At 44.3% G+C, this 20,856-nt stretch overlaps 1 protein-coding gene across 2 annotated transcripts in view; it reads right to left on the bottom strand.

Moving 5' to 3' along the window:
- F9 (coagulation factor IX) overlaps positions 1-19,908 on the bottom strand; it is a 31,243-nt gene extending 11,335 nt beyond the window's left edge. Inside the window, exons 1-6 of one of the 2 annotated variants that reach the window (XM_047764979.1) lie at positions 19,802-19,908; positions 14,475-14,638; positions 14,246-14,270; positions 9,765-9,878; positions 3,321-3,449; positions 769-974 (exon numbers count right to left, since the gene is read on the bottom strand). In XM_047764979.1, coding sequence (XP_047620935.1) covers positions 769-974; positions 3,321-3,449; positions 9,765-9,878; positions 14,246-14,270; positions 14,475-14,638; positions 19,802-19,889 — 726 coding nt within the window. In that variant the 5' untranslated portion in view covers positions 19,890-19,908. The remainder of the gene's footprint in view (positions 1-768; positions 975-3,320; positions 3,450-9,764; positions 9,879-14,245; positions 14,271-14,474; positions 14,639-19,801) is intronic. The other variant, XM_047764980.1, reaches the window with a different exon arrangement.
- Positions 19,909-20,856: the final 948 nt, after the last annotated feature.

The following is a 20,856-nucleotide window of genomic DNA, read 5'->3' as shown; positions in this document are numbered from 1 at the left end:
GCTCTTGGTTGTTGCCTCAAAAATGTGCGCAGGTGATTCTCCTGTGGGTTGTCTGCAAATCACACCTGGTGAAATGTGGGACTAGGTACTGTGACTCCACTATTTGGGGTGTTGGACCCTATAGCTTCTGTAACAAGTTTGTTTCCTTTGGACCAGGGGGTTTCAAATTGCAGCGTGCATAAGAATCGCCCAAAGGGCTTGGTGGTAGCGCCCAGACTGCTAGGCCCCACCCCCAGAGACTGAGATTCAGTAGGTCTGGGGTGTAGCAGGAAAACTGACCGTCCTCACACGTTCCCAGGTGATTCTGATGCTGCCACACTTTTGAGAACTACAGCCTTGGACCATATGCCCTGGTCCCAGTTCTTGCCTTAATCCTTCCTGAGTCCTTTTAAATCCTTCCAAAATAATCCAGTTTCTTTGGACCAAGAGACTGGCTCTCACCAGTTCTCCCAGGGACTGGAAGCCAAAGTAGGACCAGAATCCCAGTACTGGTGACCTCCCTTCCAGACTTTGCTACTGCTAGTCTGAAATCCTGCTGTATTTTCCTTGGTACCAAACTCTCCTTGGCTTTGTATAGTAGCTGCCCCTGGCCTTCTCTCTCACCAGCTCCTCACCTGTGGGGGCTCCCTCCTACTGCTTAGTGCTGAAACGTGCCGAAACACTCCCCTCGTCCCAATGGGCCTGCTTGGCCTCCTAGCCTCAGCCTCCCTCCTGGCCTGTCCCTTGCCCGCCAGGCTCCAGTTGTGATGCACCATCAGTATAGAGTACCTGCCAAGGGAATTGACCTGGTTTGGCGTTTTCTCCACCAACAATTCGAGTTAAGTCGTCAACTGATTGGTTGCTTTCAGTGAGGCTATCCAAAATTGGTTCAGCTTCAGTAGAATTTTCATAGTCCATGTTGGAAAAAATAATCTCAGCACGGGTGAGCGTCATAGGACTGTGTGAGACAGAAACTCTTCCGCATGGAAATGGCACTAGAAAAATGAGGGAAAAAAAATTAGTATCCTGCTATTTCTCATTTGCAAGCAGAACATGAATTATACACATCGCAAATGAGGCCCATCCTTGTCACCTCTACGAAGCAGGCCCATCAATATTTTAAAAAATTGGATCAATAAATATAGTCTCCAACTAAAAGGTTAATTGCGTTATTTTCATGGAAAGTTTTCAAACCCTTCATGAAAAGGACATTTGGCTCAGGAATCCATCATCTTTACGGAAATAGAATAGGTGTTCCAGAATCAAATTTTTTAAGACTTTTATGAAGTCTTATGACTTTGTTTAGTTTCTTTACTAAGAAGTTTTACTCCCAAGTACTGTCCCTGAATGGAAGTCTGCTGATTGGTGCCATGTAGCTTTGACTTTAGAATGAGGTAAGTGGGACCTATTGTTACTAGGATTTCTTTTGTAGGCTAGAATGCCTTCTAGGTTCCAAGGTGGACTTGAGGTATCCACTGGGGGAGAGGTCATTGAGATTTAATTCCTGGCTGTTGAGTCTCCACCAAATAAATTACGAATCTGATTATTATAGCCACATCTACCTGGGCACCAGCCACCTTTTACCTTGAGTTGGTTTACTTCCTAAAGAAAAGGAGGCATCTACTGATAGACTGGGGACCACCAGAATGGAAGTTTGTAGTCAAGCAAAGGCACCTCACATTTCGTTTTCACTTCTCACTTTCCTTCCATCTGCATTCCTTGTAACAGACATTTCTATAGCAACCAGCTGTGGCAAAGGATCATGAAGATAGCATGTGGTTGGGAAAACAGGAAATTAGTTCAGAATACTTCTGTATAAATACAAATCGTCCACAATGGCTAGAGAAAAGGGACCATTACTATCGAAAGGCAGAAAAGCTTATTTTAGGTTTGGCCTGTTTATTCTGCTAAAGCTAAGGCTACATTCAAATATAACACTTAATAGTTAGGAGTTCCCGTCGTGGCGCAGTGGTTAACGAATCCGACTAGGAACCATGAGGTTGCGGGTTCGGTCCCTGCCCTTGCTCAGTGGGTTGACGATCCGGCGTTGCCGTGAGCTGTGGTGTAGGTTGCAGACACGGCTCGGATCCTGCGTTGCTGTGGCTCTGGCGTCGGCCGGTGGGAACCTCCATATGCTGCGGGAGCGGCCCAAGAAATGGCAAAAAGACGAAAAAAAAAAAAAAAAGTTGGAGGTGGTTCTCACTTCTTGTGTTCCCTCTCTTATACCAGAGAGGGGCTTATAAGGGTTTAGCTACTCTGCTGTCTGTCTACACTGGAAGTTAGGTTTCAGAGGTTAGAAGATATACACACACACTCCTCTCAAGGTTGGCTAGTTTGAAGCAGCATATGTGAAGAACCAGGTAGAGGGACAGGAGGCAGGCAGGCCCTGGAAGCATTAGAGACTCTTCATTTGAGGGCGGCGTGTGTACTCTTGGCTTCTGGTCCGTCTTTTACTTTCCTCTGCTGGGTGCATAGCTGAGATAGGTATCAAACCCAGTTACAGAGGAATTGTGTGTGATTTAATGTACCAATTTAATAAGACATGAGGCTTTGGAAATGCAAAAGAAATTATAGCTAGTTCATTCCAAAAGGGCCCCTCATTTATCAAATATAATTGATCCTCCGGAGCCTACTTTTAAAAAAGAATCCAAGGTTCTGCTGCTTTCATTTTCAGAGAAGAGCAATATGAGTGTGGAGTGGAGATCTCTGAACCCACCAGTCAGCTGTCAACATGGTGGCGTGGTTGACATGGCTGGGAAGCGTTGCTTTGTCCACGGCTGTATAGATTGACTGTGCTGATCAGCCTGACACAACTTCAAACAGATGGTTGTTGGAACTATTCTAATGCCAAGTGTGTAAACTTAGCCCAAGATCCAAGGGTAGGAAATAACTTTCTCAGAGTAAACCGGTCATACTCGGCAGATCCTGCCTAAAATTCACCATCCATAACTAGAAACCTATCAGTCAATCACGTATGTGGTTTTTATGTTACAGGACTACTACATAAATTGGACTTGATGAACTACAAATATGTATACAGAAATCACACAAATCAGTTGCTTCTTGCTATAAAGGTCAGAGGAAAAAATTGGACACAGAAAAGAATTCAGACTGAAGACAATTACAGAATTTCTATTTAAAATGATGGTGCAATTTAGAAAATTAACTTCTCCAAGCTGCTAGTCTTTTCTGTGATTTCAAAAGGAAGAAGAAACAAGGAGGGATTAAAATTATGTCGGCTAGTTAGAATGCTAAAAGTTCTGGCATGGATGTGGAGAACATAGCTGTTGAACTGTAAGGGAGGAAAAAAAAAAAAAAAAAAGGCGGATTTAGATTTTGACCTGCTGGTTCGCAGGACTTCTGGTCTGGTGCAAGTCGGTATCCAGTGGTACAGGAACAAAGCACCTTGCTATCAGCGCCTGTTTTACAAAACTGCTTGCATCTGCCATTCTTAATGTTGCATGTTGTATCTGAAGGAAAGCAAAATCAACAATAATAGCATCATTTAACACATTTCTAAAAAATACATGAAACTACTGACTCATGTATGGGTCATATATAAGCTAGAGCGTTCATGGAGAGAAGTTTGGGAGCCTTGAGCTAAGAGTAGAAAAAAAGATAAAATTCTTAGATGTAAAAATGATGGCAGCAATATATGTGATTTGGCATAAAACAGAAGGTGCAGATATGCTACTTTCACCAAATCATGGATGGCAATGAAAAAAGCTGTTTATTAAAGTATAAATACCTTCAGAAAAGCATCCCTAACTTTAGTATGAGTTTTCAGAAGGTTACTGCCCTTGACTAAACAGGTCAATACATGGGATGTTATCAACACCGCAGAAGCTCTCCTGATGCCTCCTTCCTTCTTCCCAAAGTTACCATCAGCCCGACTTCTAACAGGGTATTAGTTTTATATAAGGAGAAGCCCGGAGTTCCCTGGTGGTGCAGCGGGTTAGAGCTCTGGCGTTGTCACTACTGTGGCTGTGGTTACTGCTGTGGTGTAGGTTTGATCCCTGACCTGGGAACTTCTGCATGCCATGGGCATGGCCAAAAAAAAAAAAAGAAGCTCGAGGTATGCACCCTTCTCTTTCATTTAACGTTTTTTTGTGAGCTTCATCGTTGTTGTTTTGTAAAGCCACAGTTCATCTGCATGCCACGGAATATACTCCACGGCATAAATAGTCCTACCTTTATTCATCCATCTTCCTGTGGATGAATATTTGAGTTGAGGTTCCAGTTTTTGCCTCTCCTGTATAATGTTGTAACGCATATTTTTGGACACATCTTTTGGTAGCACATGCATGTATATTTACTGGATTATATACTCAGGAGTGCAGTGATTGGACCATGTGTTCAGGTTTGGTAGATACTGCCAATTTCTAAGATAATTGTACAAATTTAGATTCCACCCATCAGTGTCTGAGAGTTCCAGCTACTGGATATATGTAGTGCAGATACTGTCTCCCAATCTGTGACTTAACCTTTTCACCCTATGTAGTGTATTTTGCTGAATAGAAGTTCCTAGTTTTAATATAATCGGGTTTTTCAAAGTGAACTTGAAGCTGGCTGAGGTGGGTATGTGTCAACACAAGAGAATGAAATAGGGTCCTTTAAGGGAGCCAAATGCCAAAGACACTACGTGTTGACAATGAAAAGCATCATAGTGGCTCAAATTTTCTTTACTTTCCTGTACAATCTCCCATAGTAATATAAAGTATCTTTCCTTTGTCTCTTATAATGCTTTTTGTCAGGATTCTATTTTATCTGCTATTAAGATTGCTTGGTCAGTTTCTTTTTGTTAGCATTTACCTGGAAAATGTTTTTGCATCCATCCCTTTATTTTAGCCTCCTGGTATAGTTTTATTTTAGGTATCTCCTTTATCTGCAGCATAGAATGAGATTTTTAACTCCAGACTGAAAATGGTCATTAACCCCAATTCACATTCATCGTGATTCCTGACATATTTGGCTTGTTCCTGCCATCTCCTTTTCTGTTTTCTGATTCCTCTGCTTTCCCTTTGTTTCTCCAATGCAGTCTCAGCAGCAGGATGTAGCAGGGTTCAGGGCTTGCTAGCTGAGACCTGCTGAGTTAAGAGAAACAGGCGCTGCCCTTGGGCCTGTTTCTGTCTCCAGAGCAGCTCGGAGAACACAGTGAATGGGGGGCACCTTCCCCCTAACCTTAGGCTCAACAATAGTACAGCTTTGAAGAGAAATGCTCGCTTGTCAGTGCAGTTAGAACAGGGAGAGTCTTTCGCCAGCACCATAGTGACTAGCTCTGCGTGGACTTCCGCTGGCCTCGTGCAGGTGCAGCCTGGACTTGCCTTGGCTCCTGTCTGCGCAAAGTGCCCCTCCCCCTTAGCTTGGTGTTTCCGGTTGATGCTGAGGCATCGGATGCTACGTGACTGCTCCTGGTGCCCCATAGGCTGACCGTCTGACCACTGGGAGACAGATGCTGATGGATACATTCTTTCACCTCTTCTCCCTGTCGAGACGGACTGTCCTGAGGCCAGCTCATGTGGCTTCTTGGAAAATTGTCCCCGGAGATGGAACCATCAGTTGCAGATGAGAGATGACTCATCCCACTCTTGGTCCTCCTTTCCTCACTGCCTCACTCCCCTGTCCCTCACTCTTGCTGCCTGGAATTGCAACCCTAATTAGCATGTGTCACAGACTCTCTTTCTGGGGGATTCCAGGCTAGCAAAGTGACTGTGTAGTTTGGAGTATTTTGTGGCTTTTTGAGTGACAGATGGAAATCTTCTAATTACTGGGGTAACATAGGCTAATGTCATGATTAGCTCATGTTCTTTACTGATATTTCAGGGAATAAGGGGACACAAGTCAGCTGTTGCTAGGTAGACAGAGGAACCAGCCTGAGCCCTAACCTTTGCTATCAGTAATCCACTGAGTGCATGATCCAGGAAGGTAGCACTTGGTCCTTTTAATTAATTAGTTAATTTTTTAAAGACCTTTCTCCTCACTGACGGTGAGCTCACTAACATCCCTGGCTCTTCTCATGTTACGAGCAATCATTTTGTTACCCCAGAGCCATACTGGAGTGTTCAGCCAAATCAGATACTGCGGGTAGAAAGTGTTCAGTCAATATGAGATGGAGATAAGTTCACAGAGGTGGGCGGTGGGTGCGGACCGGTTTGGTCCAGGCCACGCACAACGGCAATGGGTAAAGTCGGAGTGGTTTTTCCGGTTCTGATGCTGTGCCCTTGGATAAGTAACTAGACCTCTCCATCATTTTCTTCATTGCTCTTTATGACCCAGGAGTGCTGCCGCCGCTGCTGTTCTGAGAAATACTGCTGTCCGATCAGCAGTCTTTTGACCTCAGATAAAGGACCCAAGGGTCTGGAAATAGAATAACAGTACAAGGAATTCCAGTGGAGAGGGGTGTGGGTCAGGAGCTCAGGGACAGGCACTGCGACCTCATCCATCAGCCGTCTCTTAGCACTTAGACGGCAGGCGCTGTGTTGGGGGCGGGTTCTCCGTGGTCCTGAGGCTGATCTGGGTGCCTGGCGTGTCTGCAGGAGAGCAACTCAAAGCGTCTCCTCTTCTCCCTCCACGGCACCACAACCATCTCTATTCCCCTCACGCCTACTGTCAAAGTTACTGTGTTCTGCTGATTTTCCTCTGCCTTCATCTTGCCTGATATATTCACTGAAGACCAAACCCCAGACAAAAGATATTTCATTTAACACATTTATCACAGAATATGCTGTTACTCGGCTAAACTCAAGATTTTTTCTTTTTCTTTTTCTTTTTTTTACTCTGCAGAAATATGCAGTAAATTGGTCGTGTTGGTGGTGTGTTAGCAAACTGAAAAAGTGTTTATGTGCTTGTGATTGTTTTTCTTTCCGACCTGCCTCACCATTGGGCAGTGCCTCTTACACTCTTCAGAAGGGGCCGGAGTGACCAAGTTTGATTAGACTTTGATTTCTCAGAAAAGGACTCAGCTGTGAGGTGTAACTGGGGACACACAGTGGTCTTTATTCCGGCTCAAGGGGCACAGTAGCCAATTAATTGTTCGAACTAGAAAGCGGCCCTGAATGTTGGCACCTCTCTCCCCCAGAGAGGAAGGAGCCTGATGAAGGAGAGGAGGAAAACAAGGTCTTAGCAGTGGAGATGGCCTTCCCTTCCGGGGAGCAGGTGAGCCAGGAGGCTTGGGGTCTGGAGGCCCCATAAACTGCGCTGTCCAGCAGCTTTGGCGATTAGCCCTCAGTTCAGTTTGAAGCAGTAGCTTGAGTGGGAGTTGGAATATGCTTTTGCTTTCTTCTAGGTCTGAGATAAAGAGCTTTTGGAGAGAATTCCCACTTTGTTTCTGAACTAAGCGAGCTGGCAGAATTTTTCTAAACTCTGATCTGATGCGCTGGGGGGAGGTCAAGACACCTTAGAGGCCAGGTGTGGTGGTGGCTGCAGTGTGACTACAGAGCTCTGACCAAGCCAGGACATGGGGAACCCGAGAGGCCCCAGACAGTGCCCGATACAAGACTTGGCACTTCTGCTGTGTGGACTGTAGCCTCCCACACGTCGCAAAACCTGTTATGGCAGTTTTGTGCTTATATCTACAGTCTTCAGGGCTCTGTGCCTCTTTTTAAAGTGTCTTTCTTTTTAAACTAAGGACACTTCAGCATATTTATTACTAAAGGCTGTTTTCACTCGTGCTTGGCTACAGTGTGCCCTTCATTCTTAACTGAGACTAATTGAGTCATTCATTCCCTCGGCTCCAATAGTTACATTATTTAACCTGATACGCCATTGGTTTCTGTAGGTTTCCATAATAGCAGGATCAGATTTATTGAGGTAAATCTGAATTTGAAATTACAACCTTTCAGATGAAAGTAACACTTCAGAGTTGTTGAACCAATGAACACACCATAGGAAAGGTAACCCAGGCATCAGTTTGTCCCCCCGCTGGGAGACCTGAGGGAACGGGGGTCCAAGCCAGGGGTACCAGTCTATCTACCTGCATCTCCTTTGTTCTTCCTTTTTAAATGTTTTTGCCCTGCCACCTTTTCTTTTTCCTATCTTTTATTCTTTTTTATCTTTTGGATCTCAAAAGATGATGATCAATGGATTTCTCTTTAGAACTGAAAGGATTTCTGAGCAGCATTAGACATGACTCTTTTCCTTTCTCAATAGGACAAGTGCAGCTGCTGTGTTTCAGTTTGTTTTATGCTCTTTTCATCTGCATGTCAGGTGGATGGCCGTAATGCCTTAATAGAGTCCTGATAATTTTCTGCTCTTTGCCCTTAGTTATGTAGCCTGTGGTGTTAAATTCTTTCCCTAGGACTGTCTCTCTGTTCTGGAGTTTGAAAGTAGAAAGAGGATCCACCATTAGCACTGTGTGCTTTTCACAATCACAATACCCATAATCCTGCATCAGGATTACCAACAAGTAGGTAATGGACTTTGGGGCTTACTGTTCCCGTTGCCAAAATCTCAGGAAAAAAAAAAAAGTATTCTAGGCTATGTGAAGAAAAGATGCGCAGTGACTCTAGATTTTCTACATTAACTCTCTCAATGTAATCAATATAGTCAAATTCAAGAATGAGCTCTGATTTTTGTCAAGACATATAACACATGAACTGGTTTGTATGGGTGGAGAAGTGCCTATTTTTTTTTTTAATCTTTTTAGGGCTGCACCCGTGGCATGTGGAGGTTCCCAGGCTAGGGGTCTAATTGGAGCTACAGCTGCTGGCCTACGCCATAGCCATAGCAATGCGGGATCCGAGCCGTGTCTACAACCTATACCACAGTTCACAGCAACACTGGATCCTTAACCCACTGAGCGAGGCCAGGAATCGAACCTGCAACCTCATGGTTCTTAGTCAGATTCGTTAACCACTGAGCCAGGACGGGAACTCTGAGAAGTGCCTATTATATGGGAGAATTCGCCTTCTCATACCCCAATTCTATACTTAATTGACTTCCACTGCTTTTGTTGATAGCAATTTAGTCAGGAGTTCAAACCATTTTATGGATCAGTTTTCTTTGCATTTTGTGGATAGCAGTTAGAAGCATGGGTTTTGGTCAGACAAACTGAAGTTCAAGTCCTGGCTCAACCATTTACTGCTTCTGTGATTTTAGGTTGTTTGAGCCGTGCATCTCTCATCTGCATAGAATGAGGATAATAATGGTACTGACATTGAGGATTAATATGCTAGTGGAACATATTACCACTTAATACTAGTTACCAAATGTTATTGCTCTCAGTATAGTTTCTTGCACTCATCTTAGAAACCATGGCTACACATAAAATGAGTGTTTATAAGCTTCAAAAGTACGACTTATATAATGGAATATTGCTCAGCCCTTAAAAAGAGGGAAATCCTGTCATATGCAACAACAAGGGTGAGCCTGGAGGATATTATGCTAAATGAAAGAAGCTGTTCACAGAAGGACAAATCCTGTATGATTCCACTTATACGAGGTGTCTAAAATAGTCCCAACACATAGAAGCAGAGAATACAGTTGTGCTTGCCAGGGCCTGGGGGAGGGGAAAATGGGGGCGTTGCGGTTGAGCAGGTGTCAAGTTTCAGTTATGCCAGATGAATAAGTTCAAGACTCTGCTGTACAGCAAAGCGCCTGCTTAGCAGTACTGTATCGAACACTTCAGAATTTCTTGAGTGTAGATCTCATGTTAAGTGTTCTTTACAACAATAAAAATGTATATGTTTTTAAGAGAACATTATGGTACCTAAACATTGCATTTTCCAGTTTCCTCTGGTTTCAGAGGAAGCTTTTGAACCATGAGTAATCCAAGGATAGCTACTTACCTAATTCACAGTTCTTTCCTTCAAATCCAACTTGACACCAACATTCATAGGAATTAATGTCGTCCTTGCACAGGCCACCGTTTAAGCATGGATTGGACTCGCACTGATCTCCATCTTTGAGAGAGATGGAGAAGTTGGATTAGCAGGTAAATTGCTCAGAATGCCTGGTCCTCCCTGCGCAGACTCGTGGCGTGGGGAGCCAGACTTTTAGGGTCGGAGCAGAGCTGCTGATCTGGAAACCAGCTGCTTATGGGATGCCCCTGTCTTCCTAAGTTTCTAAAAGCAACTCAAATAAAGGTTCTTAGGCTAACACTGTCCTAGGAAGTTGGCCTGAGGAAGGCGTGTACATAGTTTATGCAACCAAAGGGGAGAGACGAGGGGCAAGAACATCCGAGTGTGGAGATGCACTCTGTCAGCAGAGGCAAGAAGGACGTCCAGTCCTTCCTTAGAGACTGATGACGGAGTCGCTTCTAAATCGGTCATCTACATCATACAAGGTGACTCTGTCATGCGTCTCACAGAGCACGCTGAGCTAGATGACACATGTAACTGCACTCGAGCTGGCAGCCTTGGCATGGAGCAAATGCGTCTTCCTCATAGTATCATTTAACTTTTAGGAATCGTATGCAGTAATGGTTCAAAACAACGGAAAAGCTGCTTTACTACTGAAGGATAATCTACTGTCTGTGAGTTAGGTTCCAAATGGTCTAGGTAAAGTGAGAAACAACTCTGAATACAAAGAACTAGCAAGGAAAATGTGCTTTCTTTATATATATGGATTTTCTGTTTCCTTCCTACCTTTCCTGAAGTTTCTACACTTAGAGACCTTTGAAGAGGGCCTTTGAAGACACGAGTGGTGAGACAACAGGCGGGAAGGAGTAGGTACGAGGGGAAGGGTCAGAGTGAGAAGGGAACCTCTACGTCTAGTTTCTTGGAGCTCTGCCTCCATCCACACTTCTAAGGAAGCTTCAGAAGAAAGGGATGAATAGAACCAGAAGAGAGGTCAGTAGGTACTCTGAGCCGTGAAGAAAATTGGGAGCTAGATGAGCAAGACTTAATAGATGAATCAGAAAAGAGTAAGCCATAAAGATGACAGAAGAATAAAAGGGTGAGAGAAAGGGGATGATTAAAGAGAACTTTCTAATTATCGGTCATATTTTATTTATTGTTTTTTGTCTTTCTGCCTTTTCTAGGGCTGCTCCCATGGCATATGGAGGTTCCCAGGCTAGGGGTCGAATCGGAGCTGTAGCTGCCGGCCTACGTCACAGCCATAGCAATGCACAATCCGAGCTGCATCTGCAACCTACACCACAGCTCATGGCAATGCTGAATCCTTAACCCACTGAGTGAGGCCAGGGATCGAACCTACAACCTCATGGTTCCTAGTCAGATTCGTTAACCACTGCCCCACAGCGGGAACTCCTCGGTCATATTTTAGAGCAAAGCTCCCTAATATCTGGTGTGGGGATCCCTGCCTGCTCTAGGGACAGCAGTAGCATGTCTGTCATGCTCGCTCTCAGGAGCATGTATCCAGGTCCCATTGACTAAGGGCTACTGTCCCTTTCTCAGAAATAGTCCCTCTCTGGAAAATCTGCTCTTTGTGAAAAATTAGACCTTGTCCCCTCTCCTCTCTGCCCCTTGATCCAGTGTGCTTTTGCACAGATACTTCAATTTGTTCCAATTCCATGAAAACAAAATACATTATCTCTGGTTTGTTATTATTGATGTTCAGAACTGGTCTAAAAAACGAGCTACATTTGCACTTTATATTATAGACCAACGGGTCTGAATTATTTAGGATGTTTCACTGAAAGGGTCTGGGCTTGCAGCCAGCTACACAGCAACTCATTTGCTGAGACATATCTTGAAAATGAGTGTCATTTTATCCCGTGTTTAGTCCTCCTTTGGGTGCTTGTCTGTGTACTTTGGGCTGAGGCAGAGCCACAGACAGTAGGGGTCAAAGACAACAGGGGACAGGACCCTGCCAAGTGATTCCTGTTTAAGGCTACTCGGCGGTGGTTTAATGAATAACTGCTTTTAGATTTGAAGGCTGGGAGGGGTAATAGAGAAAGCAAGGGGTTGGGAACTAGAACATTTGGCTTCTTTTCTGGTCTCCACGCCTCCCCAGCTGGGTGACCTTTGCAAGTCGTTTAACCTCCCTTAACCTCACTTCCTCCTTCTGTAAAATGAAGTTAACAGTGCTTTGCTCCCAGGATTGGTGTGAGGATTGAATGTGACAGGCACTCTGTAAACTGTAAAGTGCTGGACAGATGCTCGTTAATGTGGTTGGGTGATATTTCTCCTTCAACCAGGCTCTCTGCATGGTGAGTTGATGGCAGAGCAAAGGGCAGGAGTGCGGGGCCTGCGTCCCTACCATGTGAGGAAGCCCATACGGGGGGAGAATAGCATGGGCTCCTCTGGAGTGGCTGGGAATCTAGACTGCAACGTGAAAAGAAGCATGAAGTTGAGTTTTCTTTTTCCTTGTTTTTGTTTTATTTTTAGTAGACAGTGGTGACAGTGTAGAAAATCATTAATCAGACTCTTCAGTTAGAGCTAAGAGACCAGGAGGGGGAGCTCTCATGCCCTCTGACTGTCGTAGAGCCCAACAGCCAGTGACAAGCCATGGACTCCTTGTTTAGGAAGCCCTGCCAACGTGCTTTACCCCTTGTTAAAAGAGTTCTTGGTCCCTAGCAGGGGCTTGCATGTGACTCACCCTGGTTGCAGAGAACTGCAGTTCTCTGCTTATCTTGAATAAACTTTGCTGGAGTCTGTTTCAGATCAACAACAGAATCATACCCTTGATGTTTTCCAGGTATTTTTACCTGTGTTTGAGTCAACAATGCAGCCTGTGACCTAGAAGGCAGGGGCCTAACGTCCAAATCTGGTATTTGAGATGTACTGATGAACCCCTGCTTTGAGGTGGGAGGCCAAGTGGGCGGGGGTGTGAGCAATGAAGGTGTTGGGAGAGTTGAAATACAGCCAAGAATATTTATACTCTTGCTCCCTGCCCCTTGGGGGAGGGAGGGGAAATTTATTTGCTTTAAAAAACGTACAAGATCCAAAGTTTTAAATAGATGAGAAATAGAGAATAAAATGACTTGTTTGGCCAAACTCAGTAGAGGGTTGGCATGGTAGCTTTCATTACTAAGAATAAGGAAAGGCAGATAAAGCAATGTGAAGGAGTGGGCCTCTTCCTCCCTCATGATTTCAAAACAATGTGGAGAAATTATGAGTTACAAGAGTATCAACAAGGCCATCAGTGTCTCCAGAATAGAATCTAGAAAAGAGCATTGATGGAATTCAGTGAATGTGCTGTCCAGGTTAGTTTCTGTTCATGCAGATGGTCCGAGAGAAGCCAACCTCGGAAACGTACACTGCCTCAAGATCCTGCTGCTGGATTTTATATTAGTTTTAAGACTTAGCTGTCATTCAAGTTTTGACTTTTCCTCCTTTTGGTCAATTCATTCAACAAATATTTACTCAACACTTCTGTACCAGATATTATTTGAGGTACTAGGAATACATCCCTGAAGGAAACAGTTGAGTACCCCTGCTGACGAGCAGCTTGCCATCTAATGAGGTGGGAGAAATCGTGTAAGAACATTATATGATACCTCAGTTGGTGAAAAGTGCTCTGAGAAATAATAGCACAAGCCTGAAGTGATGGTGTTCTGAGGGGGCAGGTTGAAGTATAAATAGATCATCAGGGTACGCTTCACTGAGGTGGTGACATTTGGCTAAGGGAGGTGAGAGAGCAAGCCTAGGGGAACCTGACAGAAGAACCTTCCACGGTAAAGACACAGATCCTAGAGGCAGGGACCCAATTTCCAAATATAGTAAGATGAACCCCTGCTTTGGGGTAGGAGGCCAAGTGGAAGAATTCCTAGAGCGTGCAAAGAGCAGCAGCAATGCCAAGGTGAGGTCAGACGGGCAGGGCAATCAGAAAGGGCCTTGTGGGCCCTCCGAAGGAGAAGAGCTTCCCCCCCCCCCAATTTTTTGGGTCGCTCCCATGGCACGTGGAAGTTCCCCGGTCAGGGATCAAACCCACGCCACAGCAATGACCTGAGCTGCTGCAGTGATAACGCTGGATCTTTAACCTGCTTAGTCACCAGGGAGCCCTGGAGAAGGATGTCGAAGCAGTAAACATTTAAGTCAATCGGCATTCTCTGATTCTCTAGGAAGATTGCAACCTCTCATTCAGTCCCAGATGCAGTTTGCTTTGGTTCTTCCTTGCAGATTCCTGGGGTGGAAAGATGTTATTTTTGAAGCCCTAGGGAGGAGTCAGCTTATCTGCCAGCAGATATCTCTCATGCTGGCATAAACCTAGAGTATATCACTGTTCAATTTTGGGTGAAAAGAGTTGGAATTATTTTTCTGAGCCCTTTCGACAGAGTTTAATATATTATCTGTATACACAGAAAGAAAATGTATAATTCTTGAATGTTTCTTATACCAGCTAGAGGATAAAATGAGTTGCTTACCAACATATTGCTTCCAAAATTCATTCTGTAAAGAAAAAGAGGACAAGTTAATGGTAGTATTTAAAATGCTTTGGATTTGAGTCCCTTTCTATTGTAACATTTATGATACACATAAATGTATAGATATTTTAAAATTCCAAAGAGAAGTATGCTTTTCACCCCATTTTCTTTTTTTAAGGTTTTTTATTCTTTGCTCCGCATGTGAAGGATGTTAGGTGGAAATACTCACAGTTTTCTCAGTGTTTTCAAAAACTTCTCGTGCTTCTTCAAAACTACACTTTTCTTCTATACATTCTCTCTCAAGATTCCCTCGAACAAACTCTTCCAGTTTGCCTGAATTATACCTCTTTGGCCGATGCAGAATTTTGGTGGCATTTTCACGATCAAGGAAAACTGAAATTTGAAAGAACTATTCTTTAGCTTTAGAAAAGAAAAACATCACGAAAATTAAATACGACTCTTAAGAAAGGCTTTGTTTTTAATCCCGGTAATCCCAAAGCCAATTTATCTTTGTGGCGTGGCGCTGAACTCTGCGATGTTCTTAAGGCACTGTATACACATGGAGATTTAGGAATTAAAATTCAATTTTACTTTGAGTCAGGAGAGCTTTGGTAATAAAAGGTCAGATTTGCAATCATATTTGAATTTACTTTGGATGAAAAAGAAAGTTCTCAAATAAGCAGTTAACGTCACACTTTGGCATCATTTGAAAACAGCTAATTGCAGAGCCTTGCAAGGCCATCCATCACCCTGGCCAGGCTGTGTTTCAGGATGCAGTTGCCCAGATGACTTGGTAACACATTTCTCTTAGAAGAGCAGACGTCTACATGTAATCCCGCTGTCTCTCATTAGATATTAAAGAAAAACCGCGGCGTGCATTTTTTTTTTTTTAATCTTCAGACTCACAGCACCTTCAGGTGGCATGGGTCATAGGAATTCCAGTGACACAAGTCTTTCTCTGAGCTACAGGATGTGCTATATTTTAGCTGTGACTGCTGAGGGTGTAGGAACACTCCTGAACTCTGGAGGATTGAGGTCTCTAGCCGAAATCTCCGCCCACCACCCAGTCTCAATTTCTTCTTTCTGTTTCACTCTCTGTCTCTGTGTGGGTGTCTCTCCTTAGAGAGATACAGATAGAGTATTTAAATCTATAATTAAGAACAACTCGAAGTTGCCTGGGGTTGTTCTTTTCTTTAGGAGACTATCTGATACCAACTCAACCGGACCAGGTGTTTATAAGATGAACTTTCCAGAGCATTTTGGGACTGTTTTCTTATTAGCTCAAAAAAAGGAGGAAAGGAACGGAAACGAACTCAATTGCCTTATTGCCATTGCAGCTGTTCACTTCATGGAGCCTTCTAGTCCCTTGTCAGCCACTTGCTTTTCTCTTGCTCTTCAGGTTCCCTGGGGCTTCACTTTCCCCCTGAAGTTCGCTCAGACTTTCTCTCCTCAACTCTTCGCTGGCCAGCTTTCCCCATCGCTTTCACCCCGTCTGCAGGGCTGCCGCACCTGCGGCCCTGGCCTCTAGGTCGGTGCGGGCAGCTGCCTCTTCCTTCCCTTACAGGCAGCCACGCACCGTGGACAAAGCCACCGAGCTGCAGGTGGTTGCTCTTGCATGTCGATGCCCACCAGCTTCCGCCAGGCCCTCTTCTCTGCTCGCCCACTCTTTTGCTTGGCCCTGGGTGCTCTTATAGTAGCCTGTGTGTCTCTGTTTTCAGTGTGCTCCAGTGGAAAAATAGGGGTTTGGAGTCGGATCAGACACAGCTGGGTTTGAATCATGTGCCTACCTTCTACTGCCAGCGAGATCTTAGGGAAGCCACCCAATCTCTGAAGCGTAACTTCGTCACATGTAAGTGGTGCTGACAGGCTCAGTGCGATGCTCTGTGCAGGCTCGTGTGCTGCTTCTCTCTTCCTTTCTACTCCTCTGCTTGGCCTGCCTTCCTAATTTTCTCCATTCCCTTTTTCTTTCTTTTTTTTGGTCTTTTTGCCTTTTCTAGGGCCGTTCCCGCAGCATATGGAGGTTCCCAGGCTAGGGGTCGAATCAGAGCTGCAGCCGCCGGCCTGCACCAGAGCCACAGCAACGCGGGATCCGAGCCATGTCTGCGACCTACACCATAGCTCACGGCAACGCCGGATCCTCGACCCATTGAGCCAGGCCAGGAATCAAACCCTCAACCTCGTGCTTCCTAGTCAGATTCGTTATCCACTGCGCCATGACGGAAACACCTCTGTTCCCTTGATTTAATGCACTTTGGGGCAGCGCTTTCTCTTCTCTGCTCCTGTCCATGTAATGAAATGACTACTGTCAGGATCAACCAGGACCTCCTAAAAGATGATGTTGAGTTTATGTGTTTTCCGCCTGCTTTGAAACCTTTCTAATGGTTGATGTCTCCCTTTTCAGGGCACTTTCTCCGTGAAATCACTCTTTTCTGTTCTCCTCTCTGCTCTGACTCTTGTCATTCACCCCCCGGTTGAGTCTGTTCATTCCCCTTCTTCTGCCTGCCCCTATGTGTTTGGGTTCGCCCAGCCTCCAGCTTCAGCCTTTTCCCTTTTCACTGCATACGTCCCTGCCAGAGCCGGGACTAGGGTGAGGTAAGCAAGGCACCGAGGGTGTGTACAAGCACATTTATGCCTTGTGTGCCTCCCTTGTCCCGCCCTGGTCCAGCTCTGAGCACTCACTGCCGCTGCCGGGCACTGCACCAGGTACCAGAGCATCCACGCTCACTCCCTGGATTCTCACGCATAAGTGGTTGTAACCACTGTTTGTACAAGGGTGAGTTCTGAATATCCATCTCAAGTCAGATACACCTTCCGAATTCCAGGTTGCCTTTCTAGTGCTCTAGCTGCACATTGTAATGTGGCTGATGAGACCTGATGTTTATTTCATGCTTCGGACAGTGTGCTTGGTGCTTTGCATCCACTGTTTCATTCCTTTCTCACAGCAGTCCCATGAGATGGGTACTGTCAGCTCATTTTTGTAAATCAGAAAAATGGAGGTTCAAAGAGGTAAAGTGATATATGGCCCGAGTAACGTATTAAAGTGTCAGAGCCAGAATGCCGACGTTGGCAGTCAGGCTGCACGGTCTGTGCTCTTAGGCATGGTGCCGTGTCCTAAATGCCCAAGACAGAGTCTCTACACTTCCTCTGAAGCCATTCTCCTTCCATGCCCAGATGGTTAAGTCCTGCCATTTTTACTTCCTTGATGCCGCTTGAGTTCCTTTCCTTCTTCTGTCTGTGCAGCTAACGGTCAAGTTCAGGCCCTCCCACCTTCCCTGGATGATCATGGTCGCCTTAAGACCGGTCTCCCCGAGTCTGGCCACAGTTCATTAGGATGTTGCCAGGTCAAGCATCCTAAGTCAGCCATGGGTGGTATTTGTGTTTACACTTCTGATGACTCCAAACTCCTTAGTTTAGGGTCCAAACTCTTTTTTTTTTTTTTAGTATATGTGCTGCCGAAGCGAGCACTAGGGTCCAAACTCTTTAATTGAGGGCCTGCCTTATGTGATGACCTGACCCTGCCTCACCTGTCATCTTCAATATTGAGAACATACTGAGTTCCTGACAGACCTCACATTCTTTGTGGATCTGGATCTCTGCCCACGAGTGACCCTCTCTGCATAGAATGCCCTGGATCAGGCATTTAAGGAGAGTGAGCACACTCATTTTTTTTTTTTAAAGACCTAGCTCAAAGTGGTCTTTCCCTGTCGGTGTTTGCCCAGGTAATGTATTCCCTTCGCTGTGCTCCTTTAGCACCGGGTTCACGTTTTCTCACATGGTACTGAAATCTCTGCCCTGACCGCATGGTGCTTTAGGTGGAAGAGGGAGGCTGCTTTCCCTCAAACCCCTGGGACGTGACCACAGTGCCTGGCACCAAGAAGTCGCCCAGTTTTGTAAAGTCGTGTACAGTGGATGGACTGAAGCTTTCATTTATTTATTTCATTCATTTATTCTGAGTGAAAGACAGCTTGAGTGCGTCTGTTTTACAAAAACGAATTGGTTTCACAGAGCAGTTTTTATTTCAAAATTCCAAATTGACGCAGTAATACCTAAGGGCAGCAGCCATGAAAATGCAACATCTCAGTAAATCATTCATAGAAGCCGCTTTCAGAAGCCAGCGACAGCTCAACAGCAGAGGAGAGCGCTGCCACACTGTCCACCCCGAGGGAAGGCCCCCGTGCTCCGCTCAAGGGCTCTTACCTCTGACTGTCTTTCTCCTCAAGCTTGTCTGCGGGCCATACATTTAACCTCCCTTCTGGTTTGTCTCTTCTAGTCATTTCCCAAGCCCTGAAATCCTAATCCCTCTTTTTCTCCAAACCTCCCCTTTCCCCAACATCTGCCATCTTCAAGGGGGCAGTAGCCCTCTTAAAACCCACGTCATCTCACCACTTATCGTGAAGGAAGGGTTTGGATCCCTTATCCTTCTAAATCTCACACTGATGAGAGATGTGTAAAGACCTAGCTTTATGTCCTATTTTGTGAGGTTTCTAGCTAAATTTATTCCTTGACTCTACCCACTTTGCTGGTTTGATTTAACCTTTGCATTCTCGTATCATTATTTCTGCATTTCAGTGTGACATCATGTCTGGAGTGGGAACCACGGGGCCAGTCTGCTTTCAGGGGACACTTAGGGTTGGCACCCCTGATCCTGGCACTGTCAGCCGCTAGATTTGATTATAATAGGTTGACAAGTAAGTGTGATAAATGTTTCCTGCGGGAACATGCTGTTTGTCTAAATGGGGTCGTTTCTTCCCACTGTGCCTTCCTTTGGGGAGCGCAGAAAGGCATGGAAGTTGTGAAAAAAATCAAGTCGTGTCAAGTGCGTTAACTAAGTTCCTCCTCTTTCCAACAATTCTTGGACTTGCTTGGCTGACCTAAGAGCTCAAGTGAGTTCTGAGATTCCCCATGTATTAACTCCAAGATGATTAGAATCAGGGACAAAATAATTTCTTCCTAACCCATGGAAAACTTTAGTGATAAGTAACAACTTACTAATGAACTTTTGTGTTTTAAGTAAAGACGTTCAATTGAAGGTATATAGTTTTATAGATTTTTAAAATTCGAGGCATGCCTCATTAAATAGTTCTAACATTTTGAATCACGTCAGGTCTTAAAATCAGACTTTTTGTGTAAATCGTTGTTTTTGCTGTAATATTTCCCATTTTGATTTCAAAAAGTGATGAATAGAAAAACCGCAAAATGACAGTTAATTTTTTTCTCCATATTCTGGTGTTTCTATGTTAAAACATTTTCCCCCTTTTAATTTTTTTTTTTTAAGCATGGAGATGACTGTTTTCTGAGGCATTACATTGTCAAATCAGAAGCCCAACAGTGTCCATTAAAAATGTGCTATAAACATTATAAATCTGTTTCGTTTTAAAAATGAAGAAGACATAGCTCCCAGAGAACCAGTATTTACCAACCCATATGCTGACTCCTAGAATCCTGTATACATTGCGGTCGAATCCTGTAATCATTGTTTTATGAAAAAGACAGCCCCGGACATTTCTGTATCTAAAAGACAAGCACATTCCATGTATCTTTAAAAAGGAAACAAACCTGTACATTCCGCACTGAGTAGATATCCTAAAAGGCAGATGGAGACGAGGCCCAGTGATTCTGCCATGATCACGTTCAGGCGCCGCATAACCTCTGCTAGTAGATTGTGCAAGTTAGAAGGTTGACCAATTGTTCCAAAGTACAAGCTGAGCTGTATTTACTTCTGGGAAGCAATGTCCATCTCCCTTGGTGGGTCTTTGGGCTGCTTCCAGTGGCCTCTGGGGTTAAATGAACAGAAGAGGCAGTGGCCATTATTAATCTCCATCTCTAATTCCAGGGGCTTCTGCCACTGTGGCTGATTTGAGGCTGAAGCAGGAATTGGCACACCATTAGAACAGGGGGAGGTATAATGGCTGCAGTAGCTCGGGCAGCAGAATTCATCATAGGATCCATCTTATCCTTGTCAGGGAGCGCTAATGTCATATAAAGGTAAGGAGATGGAAAAAAGGAAGTCATTTTGTCACCCACTTTAATATATCCCCCGTGCCATATATACATACCCTTGAGTCAGCTGGTGGATCTTTTGTGTTCCTCCTCCTAAGGAGGAGTTCAGAAACTTTGCTGCGCCATGTGCCCATGAGTGCATGTATTTGGATACATATTTATGTGTATAAAATAAACGTATGAATATTATGTACTAGTTCATTTTTATATACCACTTCACATATGATATAAAAAACTTGTAATAGTATACCAGCATTTACCTAACTTTCTTTATGCTGTTGTACACATCTTATTTCTACATGTTATAAACCCCCATTACATTTTTACTACTTCTGCTCTAAGCAGTCACCAATCTTTTCAAGAAATTTAAAAATGAGGCCAAATATTTTGTATTTAGTCACACATTTCCCATTGTATTCTTCATTTCTTTGAGTAGATTCAAGTTTCAATCTGTTAGAATTTTTCATCATTCTGAAGAATTTTAATAATTTTGATAGTATAGGTCATCTTATGATTTTTTTCAGCTTTTGTCTATTTGAAAATGTGTCCATTTTGGAGTTTCCTTCGTGGCTCAGCGGCAAGGAGTTTCCGTCATGGCTCAGCAGTAACGA

Source organism: Phacochoerus africanus, chromosome X (genome assembly GCF_016906955.1).
Source record: "Phacochoerus africanus isolate WHEZ1 chromosome X, ROS_Pafr_v1, whole genome shotgun sequence".
NCBI lineage: Eukaryota > Metazoa > Chordata > Mammalia > Artiodactyla > Suidae > Phacochoerus > Phacochoerus africanus.
The sequence above is the reverse complement of the archived record's forward strand: the minus strand, read 5'-3'. Positions and strand labels throughout refer to the sequence as shown.